The sequence below is a fragment of the Abrus precatorius genome, unplaced genomic scaffold (genome assembly GCF_003935025.1).
Source record: "Abrus precatorius isolate BTA unplaced genomic scaffold, Abrus_2018 Scaffold4, whole genome shotgun sequence".
In the NCBI taxonomy this organism is placed as follows: domain Eukaryota; kingdom Viridiplantae; phylum Streptophyta; class Magnoliopsida; order Fabales; family Fabaceae; genus Abrus; species Abrus precatorius.
The window spans coordinates 16,957,174-16,980,749 of record NW_020874384.1 but is presented as its reverse complement, the minus strand read 5'-3'; the positions used below and the strand labels follow the sequence as shown (position 1 = coordinate 16,980,749).

Here is a 23,576-nt window from a genome sequence, read left to right as displayed (position 1 = left end):
GTGTTTCATTTTTTATTATAACAGTTTTCATTATGTTATTGTGCACATAAATTTTGATCAAATAAATGTATTTAATTATATAATTTTTAATAGAAAAACTACTATTTTTTATTATATATCAATTACTACAGGTTAAGAAATCATTATTATATTTTTAACTTGTGGACATAAAATTTGAGGAACAATGTTTTTAAAATTATTCATTATTTTTTAGTTTAATGTTAACTTATATTTTATAATTTTTATAATTTATTAAAATTTGTATCAATTGTAATTACTTCATAAATAAGAATATCTTTTAGTTCAATGTTAATTAGATTATCATGTTTTAATAAATTTACAATTTGATATTTTAATTTAAATATAAAAAATATATTTAAGTAAATACAAAAATAAAAAAATTAAATATCAAATATAGATACATATATTTATTTTTATTTTTAATTTAAAACAATAAATAAATAAAACTAAACATGTTTCTATTTTTTAAATAAAAAATTTATCAAATACGTTTTTTTATTTTTCTCATCTTAAAAATAATTTTAAAAACTACACTAACAAGAAATTTTTATTTTTTTAAAAATTATTCTAAAATATAATTTTAAAATTAAAAATAAAAAAAAAAACAAACAATGTTAGTTCTTATAAAAATTTATTTATTTTAATTTTTATACTTAACAAAAACAAATGATTTTAGTCTCTCATTAAAAATTAAAATTCCATTTTTTAAAAACTTTAAGAACAAAAATTAAATAATATTTTTATTAAAACTAAAACTAACAAAATATAATATATTTTAGAAAGTAAAATGTTATCTAAGTTATTTTTTATTTATTCAATTCTTTAAAAATAACTCTTAAAATAACTAAAAAGTGGGTATTTAATATAATCAAATAAAAATATTAATTTTAAGAAAAAAATAATTGAAAATACTTAATATAAACAAATTAAAACTGAAATTTTAAAAGAATTCTCAGCATAAAAGATTTGAAGACAAATTAATAATTTAATAATTAGATAAATAATTTTTTATGTGGGTAAATATTTTTAAAATAATGCAATTTATGTGCAAATTACAATTTATTTTACCAATATATTAAAAAATATATTGTGAGATTTTACAGAAAATAATATATTTAAAAATAATATATTTTAAATATACAATAATAAAATCTCTTGTTAAAGTAAATAAAAAAGACGACATTATATTTAAAAAACTAACAATTCAAATTTATGACATAAAAATTGTTTTAGATTAAATTTTAAAGTTTTATATGCTTGAAACCTTAACACTTGATCACACTGTTGGGATCAATATTTTATTTATGAGTTATTATTAACTTTCAAATGTATATTTAATTCTCAAAAAATAAAAATTTAAATCTATTTTTTATGAAAGTAATTAACTCAAATAAAATAACATCCTATAAGAAAAATACATTAAATCAGGCTAAACACAGTTTGATGAATTCGCTCAGCTAATAATGCGAAAGCTATTAACACGTGTGTGGGTGATAACTGGATGTAACCGAAAATTGTGAGTACCGCAGAGAAAGAGACAGGACCTGACCTGGAAATTGAAATTCAGCTTTTGGATTTCCACTTAGGAAAAAACCATTGTCTCCCAGAACACACTTCTCACTCCTAACTTCGGAAAAAAACCATCAGCAACAGCAAACATCTACTGTTACAGTTTGAATCTTTCGGATCTTGTTGCTTGGGTTCGGATCCTCCATTCCTCAGATCTCTCACCCACGATGCTATTCTGCTTTTGACACCACAGGTATGGATCTCTCGTCAATTGGGACTCATCAAAATTTCATTTTTATTTCTCACTCAGCCTTGTGTTTTTTTTTTTTGTTTTTTTGTTTTTTTTTTAATGTGAAATCTGGTCCTTGAGTAAAGATGGTAGTGTAGTTGTTGCTGTTGATTTGTGTTTCTGCTTCAAAATGGAGCTTTGCACAGCATTGGATGTTTCGAGCATTATTTATGAGGGGATCAAAAAAATTTTATGCTTGAAGGGCTTTTGGAAATTGGAGCACTGTGAAGCAATCTAGTTTTGCTTGTTTTACTATTCTCCTTGACTTGATTTGCTCAGTGCACGCATCCTATTTTGATGATGTTAGTTCATGGCCAAGTAACTGACCTAAGTAAATGCTCCTGAAGCAAGTCAATTTAAACTCTCTTCCCACTTTGGCTTCATGCATTTGGCAACCAAGGGAAGATTAGATGCATCTTTTATCTATACCTTGAATGTTTCACCATATTCATTAATGTTCTTGACTTGGATTTGAAGTGCTCTGTTTATAACCTTTGTTGTATTTTATGTTGGGTTATGTTGTTTACACCATTTTGACTGGTAAGTAACTTATGGCACCAGCTGACAGGTATAATGTTTCTCCATATAGTTCCTATCTTTCTTTCTTCAAGAGGGTAAGCTGCCATCAAATACAAAGGCTGATAAATTCTGTTTTCTAAAACATGATAATCAATGGATAGATAGTAAAGAAAGGTTACGAAGATTTTCTGTATACTTTTCAATACCAATGAATGGTAAAGCTTTTTATGTAAGAATACCAACCTTTTCCTTGCACTTGTGTTAAATTATCTCTAAGTTGCAGTTTGGTTGTTCTATGTGATTTGTAGCTTGGCTTGAATGATGGATCCAAGCAACCTTTTGCCAACTGATGGACTTGAAGTCCACCAAAATGGTGTTCAGGATGAAAGGGAATGTTCTGATTGTGTTGTTCCAAATGTAGACCTTGATGTCACTGAAATTATAGAAACTAAAACTCCGAATGGAAATTTTGAAAATTTCAACAAGTCAGATAGTACTGCAACTGATTACTCATCCAAGGTGGAAGTCAAGGAAGGATCAAATGACAATGTAGACAGCAACAATGTCACCATTACCAAGGTTACAGGATTTTTTCCCTTTGCATTTGTTGATTTAATTTATTAATATTATTCAAATTGATTTTCTCATGTATTTTTTCAATTCTAGGAAGAGCAAGTGGAAATTGTAAACCAAGCAGAGCAAGTGAAAGCACAAAAGGGACCTGTCAAGAATAAGAATGCAAAGATTCAAAGCCCCAGAGGTGTTCATGCAGGTTCATTAAAAAAGAGAACAGATGGAAAAGATGAAAAGACAGCATATCTTGTTTCAAATGGTACTTTCGCAGCAGAATCTCATCCAAGACAACCTGTTAAAAACAAATCATTCAGTGACAAGCAGACTCGATTATCCAAGGTAAACTTTGCTGTTATCCTTGATGGCTTTTGAAATTTAACGTAGGTAGTCAGACATTTAGATAATTGTGTTTCCTTGATTTCTTTTATATTTTTGGTTGAGTAACAAAATTTATAGTTCTGGCATTCCTGATAGCTTTTACATTTCACATTTTCTCTCAGCACCCCGGAAAGTCTAATGCAGCATCTATGGAAGCATCAATGTATGTAATGCTTTGCATTTATGTTTGAATGTTAAATCATATATTAATTGAAGAAAGAATATGGTATAAAGAATCATCATCTTAATTATTTGATTTGTGGACTGTTATTTAATGGATACAGGGAAAACACTAGACCGCAATCATTGAAGAAGGGGCCCCTTGACAGTCTTCAAGGAGAAGCAGAATCTTCTACGTATCCTTTTTTTTTTCTGGTTGAGTGTTGTTTCTTCTTGTGAGTGGAAATGAGGAACTAATGTTGATTTCTTTGAATTTACATTGTAATTTTGTCATTGAGAATAATGTGTATGATCATCCTTGATCCACTTAAAGTCCTACTGCAGAAGATGCGAAAACTCGCAGGATGGGGACACTCCCAAATTATGGATTCAGTTTTAGGTGCAATGAGCGAGCTGAGAGAAGAAAAGAGGTAAATAATTATTACTTGCTTCTGCCTTTTTTTGTTGCATGGGTGTTTCTTTTGAATAAACTCAGTTTTTTGAAAAAATAAAATTGATATTTTGGTTTCCAGTTCTACTCTAAGCTTGAGGAAAAGATTCATGCAAAGGAAGTGGAGGAGAGTAACCTACAAGCAAAAACCAAGGTGATAATGTTTGATATCTAGGCTGAAATTTGACGTGCAGATATTGCCTTCTGATCAGACCAAACTATCATCTTCTTTTTATAGGAGACACAAGAAGCTGAGATTAAGAAGCTTAGAAAAAGTCTTGGATTTAAAGCAACTCCAATGCCAAGCTTCTACCAGGAGCCTCCTCCTGTTAGGATGGAGTTAAAAAAGGTGATTTGTAACTGTGTGTATGCATTTGTGCATACATGCCTCTTTGTCTGATTGCATGCAAGCTCTCTATGTATACTTTGCCTGATTATATTCTGATTTGTTTAATATGTATGTAGTGCATTTTCTGTTTCTATATGGATTCACTCGTGCACAAGTGCACATATGTGCACACATGGACATTTCCACATATTTAATGTTGTTTCAGATAGTCAGAGCATACAACAATCTTCTCTGCTGATTGAAGCTCTTCTCTCTCTGTTTCCACTTCATTCCAACAATTAATGTGTTTGTCTATTTAAGTGTCTTTCATGTTCATAAATACCCTGCTGTTAATAATGATTGATTCATTACATAAAAAAAAATATTCACAAGCATCTATAGCTATTAATTATACTCCTAGATATGGTCTTTCTAGCAATTGATTAGTTATGCAATAAAAAAATTTAAGTTTTCTAGACATTGGAATGAAAGGGGATGTTTATTATGTAGATGTACATTGAGCATGTAATGATGACATGAATAACAAAATTTTTATTTTCTAAAGTTGTTAGACCAACATTAGTTAGGGAGGTGAAATAAAAGGGATAAGCCTGTTATATTCTGCATATGTTCAAAATTCTGCTATATACATTGACAGATTGACTTGTTCCTATATTATGATTTCATTATCAATTGATAAATCTGATAGGCTCTATTTTATAAAATTAGGAACTACCAATTAAAATATTGAATCTATTTTTGTGGTTACATGCTTTAATTGATCTTCATGTCAAACCCTTAGCTTGGTTTATGATTCGGTGACTTAAACATACTTGTGATTGCTAAAAATTTAGGTGGTTTTGTTAATTTTCCAAACTATGCCCACAAGATTTCTAAGTTCTGTCTGACTGGAAAATTTATAATTCTTAATGTGTTCTACATGGATTTTCACTTATCCACCTGTTCGTGCTTGATAAGTGCATCTAATCTGGTTTTATTTTGACAACCTAATTCCTATATCAGTAGATGATTTTGTGAGAGTTCTTATTGTTGATATGAATTTTTTATCCTATTTTGAGTTGGCAAGTTTGATATTTGTCTTTTGGAAATTTAATTTCTTGAGTTTTTGGAATTGTTAATGTAGATGCCAACTACAAGAGCAAAATCTCCTAAGCTTGGCCGTAGGAAGAGTTCAACGTATTCAGAAGAAAACACTGGCAGCAGTGCTCGACAAGGTCGTTTAAGTCTGGATGAGAAAGTGTCACAGACTAACCCCACTAAAGGAATTACTCCTGTTCATCAAAAGAAGCCACAAAGAAGGTCTCTTCCTCCTCGACTGAATTCTGAAAAGATAAATTCATCCAATTCAACAGTTGCACGGACATCATCTAAGTTAGTGAATGATGAGAAAACCCTGTCTAGTGTGAAAACTGAAGTTACCACCTTTTCCGATGCAACAGGAGAAGAGAAAGTTGAAATGGCTGCAGCCATTGAAGAGAACAGTGCCTTATCCAATGAGACAAGCAAAGCTCTGCCTCTAAACACGCAGCCGGGTGAAGCAAATTCTCCTGTGAATGGTGATTTAGTCATTGACAATAAATCACAGCTCACCTTGGTACAAGAACCCATAGCAGCTGAGCATTAAGCAAGCAGCAGGAACAGAACCAAATGTTAACTATTAGAGCAATTGATTTGTCTCAAGAACTGTGATTATTTAACAATGAAGGCTTGCAGATTGCTTTGTGGTTTGTGATGTCATTGTCCAAGCAGCATTGTTTCTTGTGTTTACTCTCAATGCTTGTTGGTTTTGTCCTTGGGATTATCTCTCCCCTCCTTGTAGCAATGTATGTAACTATTTTCCAGATTGTTCTAGTTTATGTTATTTTAGTATGCAACATTTGTCTGTTCAGTTGATATGTTGGCGAAAATTTTGATATAGTTTGCCATCAGTGGTTCAATCACATTTTGTTTTGTTAAACAATTGGCGTTGGCACTTGAAACAAACTGTTTGTGTTGTGGACACCCTTCTGATGAGCCACAGGATATCTTGCCTTGCTTTATGATGCTTCAAATTCTAATACGTACTTTTTCTTTTGTTACTATGTAGGAAGAGTTTACTAGCCAGTGATGATATTATAGCCAATTAGTTCTTCATTTATAGTATTTTGTACATAACGCATAGAGTAAGCTTAATTGCTCAAGTGGTTTAGCTTTTCTATAATTGGGTTTGGCCAAGCGGTTGAGTATGAATTTAACTTGTGCTTAAATAGTTAAGAATTAAGAATTTTCCTTGGATGATATTAATGATAAGTCCCTCATTTTGTTGATCCTATTTCAACTTCCTTCTCGTATTTTGCTTTGTAAATGCTACACATCTCGGGACATGTGTGGGGAGGGAGGTGTTATATGTTGTGAGAGTTAATTAGAGTAGTTGTGATATTAGTTAGATGATTATTTGAAGGTGAGTTATTTCTCACATTTTTCTTATAAAGCAAAGAGTCAGATCAATTGTGACAGTTCTCATTCTATCATTTCTAAATTCCTCGATTCTCTCAATTCTTTCTTCATTTTTTAACATCTTTCATTTCCATTTTCAAAAAAGTTAATTACATTTTATTTTAAAATTTAACCATTCAAGGGGAATGATTACAAAATTAAAGGAAAAAAAATTATATAAAAATATAACATCTAATATTATTTATATACTCTTATCATGATTATGAATTGATTTTATTTTTTAATGAATTTTTGTAAATATTTGTAAGGTGGTGTTGACAAAACCTTTCATACCAAGGATGGGCTATGGCCGAAACCAAATATTTAGGATCATGTCCTAGGATTCATAAATACACCGGAAAATGAAAAACAATTCTTTTGACAAGTCAGATTTAAATTATAAAATATATATAAAGTAAAATTTACTATACCTTCTTTAATTGAAAGAGTTTGATTTAAGGTTTAGGATAATGTATTTAGTGGTTTAGATAAAAAAAAATGTTAATACCTTTTAATCTTTAAAATAATAGAGAAATTACAATTATTAATTTAAAATATATATATAATATTCTTTCAAGTTTACGGGTACTATAATAAACATCTATATATAATTATTAGCATTTTAACAATAAAATTACAAAATTAAGCTAGACATAAAATAAAAATATAATAAATTAAAATGCGATAGTTATTTAAATATTTTTATTATTGAATTTTTTTCACTTGTGTATATTATACAAATAAAAAATTATACATGACAAACATTTATTAAGAATAACATAATTTAATACATTAAGAATATTAAATACTACAATTTGTTTATAAAAAAAGAATAGTACATATAATTTTTTAGCAGGTGGAATATTGTACTGATTAAAAAAAATTGTTTTATTATAACTATAGATGTAGATAAGGATACTATTCCTAGAATATCTAATACTTTTTCCAGGATTCATCCGCATACATGAGAAATGTTACAAAATATAAAGTTGATTATGTATTTTTTCTCAATAACTTAACTTTTTATGTATCAATTATTCTTACATTTGAAGTACGTTAAATATAAAATAAAATTTCAATTCTAAATTTTTTAAGTAAAAAAGTATTTCTCAAATAAAATTATCTTCTATACTACATATATGTGTCTTAAACCAAAATTACTAATTGGAGGTTTTCTCAAAGCGATTTATCTAAGGTTTTAAACCTGCTTAGCCTAATGGCTACGGTATTCATAATTTTGGTGATAACTTGATGTAATCGTAGATTGTGGGCACCGCAGAGAAAGCGACATGACTTGACCTGGAAATTGAAATTCAGCATTTGGATTTGGGAACTCCCAACCTTATACTCTTCCATTCCTTGTCTTTTTTTTTTTCTCTTATTTTTATTTTTAAGAATGATAATAATAAGAAAGGATAAAGCATAAGCAACAGCAAAAATCTACTGCTACAATTTGAATCTTTCGGATCTTGTTGGTTGGGCTCGGATCCTCCATCCCTCAGATCTCTCACCCACCGTGCTTTTCTGATTTTGATACCACAGGTATCGATTTCTCGCAACTGGGAACTCATCAAAATCTCTTTTTTATTTCTCTGCCATGTGTTTCTTTTCTTCTGCTCATGTTAAATCCTGCACTTGAGTAATGATGGTAGTGTAGTTGTTGTTGATTTGAGTTTCTGCCTCAAAATGGAGCTTTGTTCTTCATTGGGATATTTTGTGGCATTATTTATGAGGGGATCAAATTTTTATGCTTGATTGTAGGACTTCGGAAATTGGAGCATTATGAAGCATTCTAGTCTTGCTTGTTTTACTATCCTCCTTGATTCTATTTGCTCAATCACACTCATCTTGTTTTGATGATGTTAGTTCATGGCCAAGTACCTGACCTAAGTAAATGCTCCTGAAGCAAGTCAATTTATTTAGCCCCGCTTACCACTTTTGATTCATGCACTTGGCAACCAATTGGAGATTAGATGCATCTTTTATCTATAACTAGAGTGTTTCACATTATTCATTAATGTCCATGATTTTGATTTGAAATGCTCTGTTTATAATCTTTGTTGTATTTTATGTTGGGTTAAGTTGCTTTAACCATTTTGACTAGTAAGTAACTGATGGCACCACCTGACAGGTATACTGCTTTTCCATATCATTCCTATCTTTCTTTCTTCAAGAGGGTAAGCTACCATCAGATAGAAGGCTGATGGATTCTGTTTTCTGAAACATTATAATTAATCTCTTTTTTGGTTCTTTGGATAGTAAAGAAAGATTATGAGGATTTTCTATATACTTTTCAATACCATTCTGGCTTACAGGGCAAAAGATGAAATTTTCATCTGAATACCAATGAATGGTAAAGCTTTTTATGTAAGAATACAATGTTTTCCTTTCACTGTTGTGTTAAATGATCTCTAAATTGCAGTTCGGTTTTTCTATGTAATTTGTAGCTTGGCTTGCATGATGGATACAAGCAACCTTTTGTCAGCAGATGGACTTGAAGGAGTCAACCAAAATGGTGTTCATGAAGAACTCCTTAATTCTGGAAAGGATGGTATTGTTTTGAATGTAGACCTTGGTGTTACTGAAACTATAGAAACTACAGCATCAAATAGAAATTTTGAAAATTTCAACCAGTCAGATAGTGTTGCAACTGATTACTCATCCAAGGTGGAAGTCAAAGAAGGATCAAATGACAATGTAGATGGCAACAATGTCACCATTTCTAAGGTTATAGGATTTCCCCCTTGCATTGGTTGAATTCATTTATTAATATTATTCAAATTGGTTATCTCATGTATTTTCTCAATTTCAGGAAGAGGAAGTGGAAATCATAAATCAAACAGAGCAAGTGAAAGCACAAAAGGGTCCTGTCAAGAATAAGAATGCAAAGACACTAAGCCCCAGAGGTGTTCATGCAAGTTCAGCCAAAAAGAGCACAGATGGAAAAAATGAAAAGGCAACATCTGTTTTTTCAAATGGTACTTTTGCTTTGGAATCTCATCCAAGACAGCCTGTTAAAAACAAATCATTCAGTGACAAGCAGACTCGATTATCCAAGGTAAACTTTGCTGTTATCTTTGATTGATTTTGAAATTTTGTGTAGGTCGTAGGCAGACATTCAGATAATTGTGTTTCCTTGATGTCTTTTATATTTTTGGTTGAGTAATAAATTATAGTTTTGGCATTCTCTGATAGCTTTTACATTTTACATTTTCTCTCAGCACCCTGGAAAGTCAAATGCAGCATCTTCTGAAGCATCAATGTATGTATTGCTTTGCATTTATGCTCAAATGTTCCATTATATATTAGTTGAAGAAGAATGTGGGATAAGGAATCATCATCTTAATTATGTGATTTATGGACTGTTATTTAATGAATCCAGGGAGAAGACTAGGCCACAATCATTGAAGAAAGGGCCCCTTGATAATCTTCAAGGAGAAGCAGAATCTTCTACGTATCCTTTTTTTTCCTGGTTGAACATTGTTTCTTCTTGTGAATGGAAATGGGGAACTAATGTGGATTTCTTTGTATTTACATTGTAATTTTGTCATTGAGAATAACATGTGTATGATCATCCTTGATCCACTTAAAGTCCTACTGCAGAAGATGCGAAACCTCGCAGGATGGGGACACTCCCAAATTATGGATTCAGTTTTAGGTGTGATGAGCGAGCTGAGAGAAGAAAAGAAGTAAGTAACTATTAATTGCTTCTGCCTTTTTGTGTTGGATGGGTGTTTCTTTTGAATAAGCTCAGATTTTTTTAGAAAAACAATTAATATTGTGGTTTCCAGTTCTACACTAAGCTTGAGGAAAAGATTCATGCCAAGGAAGTGGAGGAGAGTAACATGCAAGCAAAAACTAAGGTCATAATATTTGGTATCTAGGCTGAAATGTAAGTTGCAGATATTGCCTTCTAATCACACCAAACTTTCACCTTCTTTTTATAGGAGACCCAAGAAGCTGAGATTAAGAAGCTTAGAAAAAGTCTTGGATTTAAAGCAACTCCAATGCCAAGCTTCTACCAGGAGCCTCCTCCTGCTAGGACGGAGTTAAAAAAGGTGATTTGTACCTATGTGTATGAGTGTGCATGTACCTGACTTTTTGTTTGATTGCGTGCAAGTCCTCTCTGTGTATTCTACCTAATTATTTTTTTATTTGTTTATTACATATGTAATGCATTTTCTGTTGCTTTATGATTTCATTCTTGCACAAGTGCACAAGGACACTCCCACATATTTAATGTGGTTTCAGATAGTCCAAGAATACAACAATCTTCTATTCTTCTAAATTAACTTTGGGAAGAGCAACTTCTGCTGATTGAAGGTCTCTTCTCTCTGTTTCCACTTCATTCCATCAATTAGTGTTTGTCTATTTAATTGTCATGTTTATTCTTTAAATACTATGCTGTTAAAAATGATTGATCTCCAATCTTGCATAAAAATAAATATTCACAAACATCTGTAGTTATTATTAGTTATGAAATAAAAAAGTTTAAGTGTACTGAACATAAGAATGAAAGGGAATGTTTATTATGTAGATGTCATTGAGCATGTAATTATGACATGGGTAATAAAATTTGTATTTTCTGAGATTGTTGGTCCAACATTAGTTAGGGAGGTGAAATAAAGGATAAACCTGTTATATTCTGCATATGTTCAAAATTCTGCTATATAAATTGACATGTTCATTAATTATTATTTCAGTTCCAATTGATAAATCTGATGGTTTATTTTATAAATTAGGGACTACCAATTAGAATGTTGAATCTATTTTTGTCATTACCCGCTTTAATTGATTTCCATGTCAAATCCTTAGATTGGTTTATGATTTAGTGACTTCCACATATCTCGTGATTGCTAAAATTTAGGTGGTTTTGTTAATTTTCCAAATACCCACAAGATTTGTGTTTTATTTGATTGCAAACAATTTATAATTCCTAATTTGTTCTACATGGCTTTCACTTATCAATGTGTTTGTGCTTGATCAGGTGCATCTATTCTGATTTTATTTAGATTTTGACAACCTTTTTAAACCTAACTCTTATATAAGTAGATGGTTTTGTGGGGACATTCTTATTGTTGACCTTAAACAGTCTTTATGATGTGATGCTAAAAACCTAGTTTTTTTTCACTAGTGAAATGAAATCTTGTTTTGATGCTATTTGAACTTTTCATTGAGCACATTTTTTATCCTTTTCCTTCCTTTCCCTCTCTGTGGCATGTGACTGTTCATTTGCTTTTTAATCCTATTTTGAGTTAGCAAGTTTGATGTTTGTCTTTCGGAAATTTAATTTCTTTAGTTTTTGGGCTTATGTAGATGCCGACTACAAGAGCAAAATCTCCTAAGCTTGGTCGTAGGAAGAGTTCAACGTATTCAGAGTCAGAAGGAAACCCTGGCAGCAGTGCTCGGCAAGGTCGTTTAAGTCTGGATGAGAAAGTATCACACAGTAACCCCAGTAAAGAAATTACTCCTGTTCATCAAAAGAAGCCACAACGAAGGTCTCTTCCTCCTCGACTGAATTCTGAGAAAATCACTTCATCCAATTTAGCAGCTGCACGGGCATCATCGAAGTTAGTGAATGATGAAAAAATCTTGTCTAGTGTGAAAACTGAAGTTACCACCTTTTCCAATGCAACAGGAGGGGAAAAAGTTGAAATGGCTGCAGCCATTGAAGAGAACAATGCCTTATCCAATGAGACAAGTGAAGCTCTGCCTCTGAACATAGAGCCAGGTGAAGCAAAGTCTCCTGTGAATGGTGATTTGGTCAACAAAGAGAAATCACAGCTTGCCTTGGTACAAGAACCCATAGCAGCTGAGCATTAAGCAAGAATCAGGAACAGAACCAAATGTTTAACTATTAGAGCAATTGATTCATCTCGTGAATATTATAGAAGCATAAACTGAGATTTTTTAACAATGAAGGCTTGCAGATTGCTTTGTGGTTTGTGATGTCATTGTTCAAGCAGCATTGTTTCTTGTGTTTACTCCCCAAGCTTGTTGGTTTTGTCCTTGGGATTCTCTCTCCTCCTTTCAGCAATGTATGTAACTATTTTCCTGATTTTTCTAGTTTTTGTTATTTTAGTATGCAACAGTTTGTCTGTTTAGTTAATATGTTGGCGACAATTTTGAGATAGTTTGCCATCAGTGGTTCAATCACATTTTGTTTTGTTAAACAATTGTCGTTACAAAAAAACAACTGTTTTTGTTGTGGACACCCTTCTGATGATGTCTTACAACTTTGCTTGCTATGCATCAAATTCAATCGATTTTCAGCACCCCTTTCTACCCTATAACCAAAATATGCATATGCTCGTCCACATGCTCAGCCAACTAAATAGGTAGTTTTTCTTGTTACAATGTAGCAATAGTTTATTAGCTGATTACTTGAATCTTAGCAGCTATTTTTAATTTTTGTATAATTGTAACATACGTACCATTCTATAAAACCCTAATTACTCTAATTCTCGCAATTTCTCTTCATTTTTTGATTCTATAATGTTTTTTAACTTGGTGTTAGAGCTCTTTCAATTGTTGATGATGATGATTTTACTTATGTTAAGTGGTTAAGTATTAATAATATTAGCACAGATTTTAGCTTCTGCTTAAACAGTTAAGAATTTGTCTTGGATGACATTAATGATGAGTCCTACGATTGGGATTGTTTGGCGCGCATTATATTTTATTGATGCTATTTCAACCTCCGCTCTTTATTTTGCTTTAGAAATGCTATACATCTTCCACTTATGCGGGGGAGGGAGGTGTTACGTGTAGTTACAGCTAATTAGGTGGTTATGATATATTTGTTAGATGAATAGGTGGGGGTGAGTTATTGCTCACATTTTTCATATAAAGCGAAGAGTAAGATAAATTGTAACATACTTTTCATTCTATCATTTCCAAATTCCTTTATTTTCTCAATTCTCTCCTTTTCTTTTTATAGTTTTTAACATCTTTCCTTTCCTTTTTTTAAAGAAGTTAATTAGATTATATTTTAAAATTTTCCCCGAGTAAGAAGAATGATTAATAAATTTGAGGCAAAAGATTTTATATGAAAGTGTAACATTGAATGTTACTTATGTACTCTTATCATAATTTTTTAAAAAAAATTATTATTTTTTAATCAATATTTGTAAGATGGTGTTGACAAAATCTTTCATACAAAGGTTTGTGGTGTTGGCCATTTATGAGTGCAGGATGATGCCACGGTGATGTCCAAAACTAAATATTTAGGATCATGTCCAAGGATTCATAAATGCACTAGAAAAAATTCTTTTAACTAGCCAGATTTAATTTAAATAAATTATGATGTCAACGTTTTAGTAAAACTAGAATAAAACGCTGTGCTTGTGCAATGGGTAAAAGGTAAAATATATTTGCTAGCATTTTAACAGAAAATTACAAAAATAAGCCAGGCAAGAAAGAAAAGCCTAATAATTTTACGTGTGACGCATTTAGATAAGGATACTATTCCTAGAGTACGCAATGTGAGAAATGTTACCCGACTGTAAAATTGTATATACATTTTTACTTAACTTTTTTTTAGCCAGGTATTGATATCAGAAGATTCCTCAAATAAATGCTTTTAGATTTAGTTTAAAATTAGTGTTTGTTAAATATTATCTTAAAATTAAATGTTTGAGAAATTAATAAATAAAAATATATTAAAAATCATAGCATTTAATTAATTAGTGATATTAAATATTTACACTTTCAAATGATAAAAAAATCACTCTTGATTCTTTAAAGCAAATGATTAGCAAATCCCTTTTAATGTCACTGTATCCAGAAAGATTAAATTTGTACCTAACGAGCGAGAGTTTACAATAGAAACTAAAAAATACCTTAAGTCTGCCAGATAATTAATTCATGACAATAAAAGCCTTTTTTAACCAAATAATTGAGAGTTTGATTCTTATTGCCCTACCCTGTTAATTCATCATATTAAAAATGTTAAAATTAAGACGCGTCAAATGGTCAATATTATGTGTAGCTTAATCGGTTTTATTCTTGTAGAGTTTTAATTAATAACACTTGGGGGTTCGAATGGTGCAAGTGGACCTGAACGACAATTGGGTGTTTAAACAATAAAAAAAGTATTTGTCAGAAATGCAGTGCATGCATCTATTTTTCTGCCCATTTGTGGGTTTTATTATCAGAACCAAATCCATCAGAAGGTCCCATTCATGCAACCCAAAAGTAAAATAAATAAATAAAAGGGGAGCTATCATCATTCTTTCTTCTGACATCTATTTTGAGGCCTGAGCTGAGCAAAAGAAAAAGAATCGCATAAAAAGAGAAGTTTTTGATCCATATGATATCCTTCTTCCACCACTACAGATTTGCCACTAAACTGGTCAATGGAATTGTTGAATAAATTATAATAAGTACTTGAATGATCATCAAAGTCTCTTGAGAAATGAGAAATAGTAACAATAGTAATAAACATGGAATTATTTGCAAATAAGCAAGTGGGTCCAAGTTGTGCTTTTTTTTCTTAAGAGTAGCCCCACAGGTCCCATGCTAAGCTACGAATAAAGGGAAGGGTTTGCGGACAAGGCCAATATTTCATTAGTGTTACCACATGTCTTGTTTCCGAGACTGCATCTGCACGTGCAATTATAGACTCTATCAACCTTCTTTCGATACAAAATTCCAACCATTTACAAGACTCTCATCACTAACTCATCTTATCTTATATTCATTTTATCATTTTTAAAATTACAAGTGATATTTTAATTGTCCTAACTCAATTCGGTGCCTTTTTTAAAACTTGTAATTTTTAAAATATATTAGTTTTTGAACTCCTAAGTTAAAAAAAAAAAAACACTTTTGGTTTTTTATACAACCTTTTCTTCTACTTAGAAGAGAAAATTTCTTCGACAGCCTTTTCTTTTTCCTGTTTTTTCCATTTACCAAACTCGGAACAAAAATCTCATGTGAAGAAGTCAACTAGCAAAATTCAATAGCGTTAATTGAAAAAAAAAATCTAGTAAAACCCTTTCTAACATATTCTTTTTCCTATACTTTTTATTATTAGTTAAAAATTTATTAAGAATAATAAAAGTATTAAAAATATTGATTTAAAAATAAATAAAAGAAAAAAAATATAATTTTATAATTTTTAATAAATTTTAACCTATAATAAAATATATTATAAAGAATGTGTTACTAATGTTAATTAAAAAAATTAAAATAAAACTAGCACTCTTCTCGCTGAACTATAGTTTTTCTAACAAACAAAACAACGTAATAAAATAAAATTAACATGCAGAGAATGACCAATTATATAGGCTGCTTTTAAATACGCGTTTATATAATAAATTCTTTTTAAATAATAACTAATGCTATTAATTAAAAATAAATTTTATTTAATTATTTAAATAAAATTTATTTAAATAAATTATACTAAAAAACTTATTAAAATAACCTACAAAAACTTACGAGAGTTAAATTATTTTCAAACTCTTTCAAACAGGTCATAATACATAAAATATATGACAATTAATGTGTTTTGATTCCTATTAAAATGCTAATAAACATGAACATAAAACAGAAGCTACAATTTGCGATGTTAAAATAAGAACACAAGGTGCATATGTAAATTTTAATTAAATTTTTTTTTTTGTTTTATCTTCCTTTTTTCTTCTACAAGCCCTAGTAGACATTCCAGGGACAAAATTTTGGAAAGAAAATACAAATTTTTATTCATTATTTGTCATAAAATAAGATACAGTACAAAGGGCATACATCAGTATCATTACATAATATAGATGTTACAATGACAAAGTTTCAGAAAAAATGACGCCTAAAAACAAGAGCTTGGTAGAAAAAACAACCCATCCCCCCCAAAGGGAAAAGATTGTCACGACAGACCTTTATAACTTGCTGTCATGGCCAAAGCCCCTGAAGACAAAGGCATCATATCACAACTCTGAACTGCCAAAGTAAGCATGATAACACCAGCACATAAACTGGAACAACTTCAACATGCCCCTTGAATAAAACTGAGACCCAAACATCACATACAGAACAGAGTTCAAATACGTGAAAAATTGGGTAAACACCACTTGGACAGACTTTGGTACAAACTGCTGCAAAGAAATAAAGACAAGGAAGAACACACATGGTGGCAAAACCGATACAAAGCACAGCTAAAAACATCAGGTGCCAACACTAGAAAGAAAGATTCCTAACTCCAGAACTCAGTAACTATGTTCACAGAGATAACAGCTGTTTTAAAAGTGGCAACCCGTCAATAGGGATGCCAAAAACTGAGAACAGGTTTCCAATTGAAGGAAACCTGCAAAAATAAAGATTAAACCACTGTATACTCTGGAAAAAGAGAACCGAATTCTAGATGACCAAGACCCATAGTGAATGGACCCAAAAACACTACTACTGCGAAATACTAATTATGAAAGCTGAGGCACTTGCTGCCATAATTTGCTGGGAGATTAAGGCTTCCAGCTCAGGAGAGGATGTCACACATCCAAAGATGTTCCGTAAGCCTGTCAATGGAGCGGCTGCTGATTGCGTTGCAGCGCTTGATATTTAATCCAACAAGGGTATGGCCCAATTTTTTCAATGAGGACATGCTCTTGTCTGAAACCATTGTGCAACCTGACAAAGAAAGTACCTCCAGGTTGAGCTGCTTTCCACGTGCGAGGGCTGCAATCCCAGTATCAGTGATTGTACACTTTGAAAGATCAAGATCACAAAGCAGTGGGCAATTTCCTGCCATGGCCATCAAGCTAGCATCGCTGACTTTTATACAACCATCAAGGTTTAGCACCTCAAGTGTCCATCCATGTGACTTGACCATGGACAAGACTACTGTATCAGTCAGATTTATGCAACCACTTAGATTGACTTTAACCAAACCAGCCTTGGAGCTCTCGAGCAGTGGAAGAAACCCTGCATCTGTAATTCCCTGAAGTCCGCTCAATTCAACATGCTGAAGCTGAGGACATAGCCTTCCAAGTAAAGCAAGGGTAGCATTGCCAAATCCAGGACAGTCACGGATTGTTAGTGACCAAATTGATTCACAAGGAGACACTGCCGGCAATTCCAAATTCAGATCTTTGATTCCATAGCAGCTTATCAGAGTGAGATCCTTCAATTTTGCACCACAGTTTAAAAGGACCCCAAAAAATCCAAATTGGGTAATTCTGTGGCACTCTTCCAAGTGTAGGCTCTCAATTGATGGAGCAACCTTGGTAAATGATACCAACCCATTGTCTGACAGAAATGCACACTTACGAAGCTGGAAGTTCTTCACATTTGGACAACCCTTTCCTATAGCTTCAAGCCCAATATCTGTTGCTCCTTGGCAGCATCCAATTGTGAGTGAAGTTAGTTTCTGGAGTCCACGACCATTACCCATTACCCAGAACCCTTTCTCACTGACATTTGGGAGGCAATTTAGGACAAGATCTGTAACTGCAAACCCATAATGTCCAATCACTGCTAGAGAGAGATCAGAAACAATCAGTGATTCAAGCTTCACCTTTGTTAGAACAAAGGAAGCTGAAGACAAGAGACCGGCAATTCCCTGATCACCAACTCCAAAACAATCCTTGATGGAGATAGACCTTAGATTGGAACACCATTTCCCAATAGCTTGTAGACCTTCATTACCAATGTTTGGACACGACTCTATAGATAACTCAGATAGATTTGGGCACTTTTTTGCAACAGCAATTAAAGCATTATCAGTAATTGCTGGGCACTTGCAAAGGTCAAGCTTCTCTAACTGGTGACAACCATTAGCAATCTCACTCAGGCCTTCATCAGTTATGGTAGCGACATCCCATAGAGAGAGAACCTTTAGTGAGGGGCATCCATGAGCAATTGCCTTGAGACCTACATCAGTCACCCCACGATCTGAACTGCATCCGCGAATCAAAAGTTTCCCCAGTCCTCCTCGAGATGCTGTCCCAACGGAAATGGCAGCAAGTCTAACATCTGTTGCTTTCTTTCCCTCCAAGCTTCGGGAGAGGAATCCTTCATCACCAAATTCCTGATCTTCACCCCCCTTTTCACTAAACTCTTTTTCACTCCCAGCACTATCACTGCTGCAGATTTCATTCTTACAAATACTGCTTAAGAGCATAAGCCAGCGCTTGGATACAGAAGCACATGCGCTCCTATCTTGGCCTGCCGGCAACCTTCTAAGGATTTCGAAGAGGCATTCATCTGGCAAAGATTCAATAGATGTCTTCTGCTTCTGCACAAACCATTCTCCACTGATATCAAGCGGAACACTGAGACGAGTCCTCTTCTGACGCGGAAAGCAAACGTCAACTCGATGGCCAAGAGACAAGAAGAGACTCGCTTCCTTGGGGTTAGGGTAGATAGACCCCCCAGGGCAAAAATCATCACTACCTGAAAAACCAAACATAAGCAAGATCAAAATTTGAGCAATTATGTCACCAAAAAAACTAAAGAAACATGAAAATCCCAAAAGTAAAACCACAGGACTCATCTATTCTATGAGTGAAAGATTTGAACAAGCAATAGCCAGATATGTTTATGAAATCCGACAAATCTAAAGCAGGCTCAGGTAAACTTGGAATAAAATTACTGACCTCACACGTGTACAAAATTAATCAACTACTCAAAGTATAACCTTCATGTAAATGATCTCAAAAACAAGATCCAATTTCCGCTAAAGACCTACTAATAACTACTACAAACAAAATTCTATTTTGGCCAAAATCATTCTAAGTTGAATCAACCCACTATCTCACTCAAGAAAAGATCCTGAATCCGTTCATATGTCTCTTCAGATCCGTCAGGAAAGAAAAAGAACCCATCACTCAAAACCCAAATAGCAACCTCGACCAAAGCAAAAAGAAAAACATAACACAAACAAGAAAACCAGCATATGATCAACGAGACTTCAATTTCATATCTAACGCAACCCCAAAAAAACAGCCAATTATGAAACTAACAGTATCACAAACATAAAGGCTACACCCATGAATCAGACAAAACATGTGATCAAACCAAAATCTTACCGGTAAAGCTGAAGACTTTAGACATGGGCACAGGTCAAAAAACACCAGGAGGTCAAATCTGCGTTGTTCTACACAAAAGAACCCTCGAAATTGAGCCAAAAACACGACGAAGAAGAAGACGATGACGGTAACGGCGAGAAACAACTCTTGGGATGAGCAAAAATGCATGAGAGAGAGAGGAAAGGAAGAAGAAGGTGGAAACCCTATAGGATAGGGCAAAAAAAAGAGATGAGGGAGAAAGTGGTGAAAAGAGAAATGAAGGGTATGAGATTGTCAAAGAAAGGCTTTTATTGCAAGTGGAAACAGGTTGTGGTACACTGAATGGGAACGTTCCCAAGTGCAATGTATCTGTGCTTGCAAAGTGGGGCTTCTTTGTATTATTCTCCCACCAAAAAACAAAATACCAGAAACCACATAGTGCTTTTCCTTTTTCTACGTTGTTTTCATATCTTGTCTTGTAGGGGATGTTTGGGTGCAATGAAAGTTGAAAAGGTTTTGTAATTTACCCAATCGGTATAATTTCTCCATCTCTCTTTTTCAACAACACATTAGTGTATATATAAAGATTAATTTTGTAGCCTGTTCGTAAGATGTTTGACGGGAAAATTACTTTTGTCAAATTTAGAAACTTCCAAAATTGAACATTATTACAATTCTGAATATCGTAATTATTATGTTAATCATCCCAATACTTCCTCTTAAAGTTTCAAATACACTTAATTAACCCCAAAACATGTAGACTCTGAGATTCATGTAATCTAAACTTTAAATTAATAACAAATATTAATTAGTGTCTTAAAATAATTAATTAATTAATTAAAAGTAAAGTATTTTTTTTATTAAAAAGTAGTATTAATGTATATTCTCGTGTAGCTTCGAATTTTAACAAATTTTTTGTTTTTTAATTAATACTCTTGAAATACTGATCAACGAAATCTTAAATTAATTAATGGTATTTTTCTCTATATCTGGAAAAATTGAATGAAAATATATAAGCATAATAATATGCATGTATGAAGCTCGTAATTCATTCATTTACAATTATTTATTTATTTACAATATTTTCCATCAGTGGTTGTCCTTCTTTATTAATATTCAACAATCTTTTTATCACATGATTTATTATTTTTAATGAAATCATTTAAATAATTTTCAGTATCTACGTTAAATATTTCTTAAAACTTAAATTTCTTAAAGTTTTATAAGTTAAAAATATTATCAAAATTCAAAACGAGTTTTATGAATTATATAAATAATAAACGATTGTTTTTCTAAATTAATCTAAAATAAATATGTAGTAAATATTTTTAAGATGAGAAAAAACGAACCTTAAATATGGGAGAGAAATCCCCAAAACTAAAAAAAGGTGCCAGAAGATTGATACATTTGATAAAAAAAAATATATGCAATAATAAATTGTAAAATATTACTATTTAATGAAAAGTATTTTTTTTATTAATTCATTACATATGAATAGGAATTTATGCTCCCAATATTAAACATATGTACTTTAACTATAATAATATCACATAAACATATCATTATACATTGTACTCTGATATCCGCTTAAAAAAAAAATACAATTTATCGTGATATAATCTTACATATTAAATTCTAAACATAAATTTAGTAGAAAAGGAACACAAGCTTTTAAGTATTTTATAAGTAAATAAAATTTTATTAAGTAATTAGAATGATTGTAATGATACAATATATTAGGCTAATTTTAGTTCTTCATATATATATATATATATATATATATATATATAAAATAAATATACGGAAACATTCATTTGGTTTTATAGTTAATACTTTATTAAATATCAGAATTTCCATTATGTTATATGTTTCTTAATTTTATTTATTATTATTTAGATCATGGAAATAGTTTTTCTTAATTTAAAAAATATTAAATATTTCATATACTATTTTTTTGAATAAATACAGTTACTTTGTCTCTTATGTTATTTTTTTTAGTGTCTTGTTAATGAATCTTCAAAACAATATTAATAAGTATTTAATGTAGTTTGCTACATGCTTTTAATTATAATTTAAAAACAAGTTTTAAAAAACTCATTTCAAATAAAACAAATAACATTTTTATTCAATTTATTATACTCTTGTTTTTAAAAGTAGTGTACTGAAAATATTTATTAGTGTTCTTTTATTTTTAAAACAAAATATTAAAATTGAATGTTGAATATTTTTGAAGAAATTAAAATTAAAAAGTACAAGTACCGTAAAATTATTTTGAAAAGGTGGAAACTAAACCCTCGTAATAAAAACATTTGAAAATTCTTATAGAACTAGTTTAAAGTTCTCATGAAGTTACGTCTATTGTCATTGAATTTAATATATTGTACTTACATCTATCGCCGAATGGTTGTTATTCGTTAAGAAATTCAAAAATGGGATTTTTTTAAATTATTAATAAAACATAAGATTAAATTCTTATGATAAATTCCGCCAATATATCTTGATCTTGTGAACAAAACATTGATTTTCTTAAATTTAATGTTTTTTCATTTATTATTATATATATTATAAATAAGAAGTTTGATAACATGAAAGGCTTATTTAAGCACTATATATATATATATATATATATATATATATATATATATATAAACATTTTTAAATTTTTTTGAAACCAACTATATTTTTTTATAATAAGTATCATTTATTTTTTATCAATTTCTTGTAAATTTTTCCAAACAAAGCTATAAATGCATTTAACATTTTGTTTTTAAAGAAATGCTTCGTAAATAAGTTTTATAACTTAAAAACTTGTACCTTTCGATATTTTTTCAGAAAATGAGTTTTGTTAATCCATCAGCTGACTTAAAAGTTACTATAAGTATGTTGACTTTATAAAACTTTATATAAAAATAAAATTCATATATTTCGTCGTATTTTTTTAATACATAACATGCTATTAAAATATAAATAAGTATTAATTGTTATTTAGGTCTTCATAAACATTTAAAATATGTAAAATTTAATTATAAAGATATTATTACATAATTCAGCAATTGAGTTAGTAAATATCAGTTTATATAAAAAATTATTAAATAATATAAATATCAAAATTAGATATCTAGTGTTAAATTTAATTTTTTTAATAATTTTTTTCTCTCTCTTTCTATTTTATTTGTTCTTTTTGAAATTATTTTCTTTAATCTTCCTTCAGTTTTTTAAACAAAGTATTGATATTTTTATGTTAGTTATTTGATTTTAAAAAAATCAATACTTTAAAAGATTTGAATGAACAAGATAGCTATTAAGTAATTAAAAATTTACAATGTTATTTCTTTAAAGACAGTATTTGTCATCTTTTATTCACTCATTAATTAATTAAACATTAACTAAGTAATTTTAAATGGATCGTAAAATTTTAAGTTCATAAAACGTGGTGAAGCAACTATATAAATATTAAACTTGTCTGATAAATGAACTGGGTTTATGTATTTGACAATTGTCTCGTTGGTTGGTTGCATTAGATGTTTTTTCAATCAAGTCTTGTATATATAATGACAAAAAATAAACAGTGAAATTGACTGATCATATAATTTAGAAATTTGTTCTTTAAGAGTATAAAATTTAGAATACGAGCAACCAGTGATATAAAAAAATAGAAATAATCAAAACTTAAACCAAGAAAATTGACTAATTTTCTTTAAGCGGACAAGTGCAAAACTCAAGTCAAGTAAAGCTTATTTCTACTAGACCCAAACTAGTTTAACTTATAATATAATTTAAGGTGGTTAGTTGATTGATTCGACTCCTTTTCCCTTCACATCTAGCATCCTTATCTTTTACGAGGAGGATATAGTC

General features: G+C 30.9%; 3 protein-coding genes across 8 annotated transcripts; 2 read left to right on the top strand and 1 right to left on the bottom strand.

Moving 5' to 3' along the window:
- The first annotated feature begins 1,658 nt into the window (after nucleotides 1-1,658).
- Nucleotides 1,659-13,106, top strand: LOC113864603 (protein WVD2-like 5). The gene is made up of 10 exons (XM_027498520.1): nucleotides 1,659-1,783; nucleotides 2,647-2,917; nucleotides 3,005-3,250; nucleotides 3,412-3,452; nucleotides 3,574-3,645; nucleotides 3,783-3,879; nucleotides 3,982-4,053; nucleotides 4,138-4,248; nucleotides 5,372-5,919; nucleotides 12,595-13,106. The coding sequence occupies exons 2-9, from the start codon at nucleotides 2,657-2,659 to the stop codon at nucleotides 5,870-5,872; spliced, it is 1,401 nt and encodes a 466-aa protein (XP_027354321.1). The 5' UTR covers nucleotides 1,659-1,783; nucleotides 2,647-2,656; the 3' UTR covers nucleotides 5,873-5,919; nucleotides 12,595-13,106.
- On the top strand, nucleotides 8,062-13,190 carry LOC113864602 (protein WVD2-like 5). 6 transcript variants are annotated; one of them, XM_027498518.1, is made up of 11 exons: nucleotides 8,076-8,265; nucleotides 8,855-8,900; nucleotides 8,983-9,076; nucleotides 9,171-9,450; nucleotides 9,536-9,781; nucleotides 9,945-9,985; nucleotides 10,106-10,177; nucleotides 10,316-10,412; nucleotides 10,515-10,586; nucleotides 10,671-10,781; nucleotides 12,040-12,844. In XM_027498518.1, exons 4-11 carry the CDS (start codon nucleotides 9,181-9,183, stop codon nucleotides 12,544-12,546), a joined length of 1,416 nt encoding a protein of 471 aa, XP_027354319.1. In that variant the 5' UTR covers nucleotides 8,076-8,265; nucleotides 8,855-8,900; nucleotides 8,983-9,076; nucleotides 9,171-9,180; the 3' UTR covers nucleotides 12,547-12,844. The 6 variants fall into 6 exon arrangements, with proteins under 6 accessions (XP_027354317.1, XP_027354319.1, XP_027354318.1 ...); XM_027498517.1 differs by lacking the exon at nucleotides 8,855-8,900 and having other exon boundaries at nucleotides 12,040-12,989; XM_027498514.1 differs by lacking the exon at nucleotides 8,855-8,900 and having other exon boundaries at nucleotides 8,988-9,076; nucleotides 12,040-12,902.
- Nucleotides 13,191-16,401: 3,211 nt separating this feature from the next.
- LOC113864641 (EIN3-binding F-box protein 1-like) lies at nucleotides 16,402-20,273 on the bottom strand. Its single transcript, XM_027498599.1, has 2 exons — nucleotides 19,743-20,273; nucleotides 16,402-19,107 (listed from the first exon to the last, which is right to left on the bottom strand). Exons 1-2 carry the CDS (start codon nucleotides 19,765-19,767, stop codon nucleotides 17,192-17,194), a joined length of 1,941 nt encoding a protein of 646 aa, XP_027354400.1. The 5' UTR covers nucleotides 19,768-20,273; the 3' UTR covers nucleotides 16,402-17,191.
- Between the last annotated feature and the right edge of the window lie 3,303 nt (nucleotides 20,274-23,576).

Coding starts and splice junctions, on each gene's coding strand:
- LOC113864603 (XM_027498520.1), top strand. CDS start 2,657: ATGATGGATCCAAGCAACCTTTTGCCAACTGATGGACTTGAAGTCCAC. Junction 4,054..4,137: donor ACCTACAAGCAAAAACCAAG/GTGATAATGTTT, acceptor TTCTTTTTATAG/GAGACACAAGAAGCTGAGAT. Junction 4,249..5,371: donor TTAGGATGGAGTTAAAAAAG/GTGATTTGTAAC, acceptor TTGTTAATGTAG/ATGCCAACTACAAGAGCAAA.
- LOC113864641 (XM_027498599.1), bottom strand. CDS start 19,767: ATGTCTAAAGTCTTCAGCTTTACCG. Junction 19,108..19,742: donor TAAAGTCTTCAGCTTTACCG/GTAAGATTTTGG, acceptor TTGGTTTTTCAG/GTAGTGATGATTTTTGCCCT.
- LOC113864602 (XM_027498516.1), top strand. CDS start 9,181: ATGATGGATACAAGCAACCTTTTGTCAGCAGATGGACTTGAAGGAGTC. Junction 10,587..10,670: donor ACATGCAAGCAAAAACTAAG/GTCATAATATTT, acceptor TTCTTTTTATAG/GAGACCCAAGAAGCTGAGAT. Junction 10,782..12,039: donor CTAGGACGGAGTTAAAAAAG/GTGATTTGTACC, acceptor GGGCTTATGTAG/ATGCCGACTACAAGAGCAAA.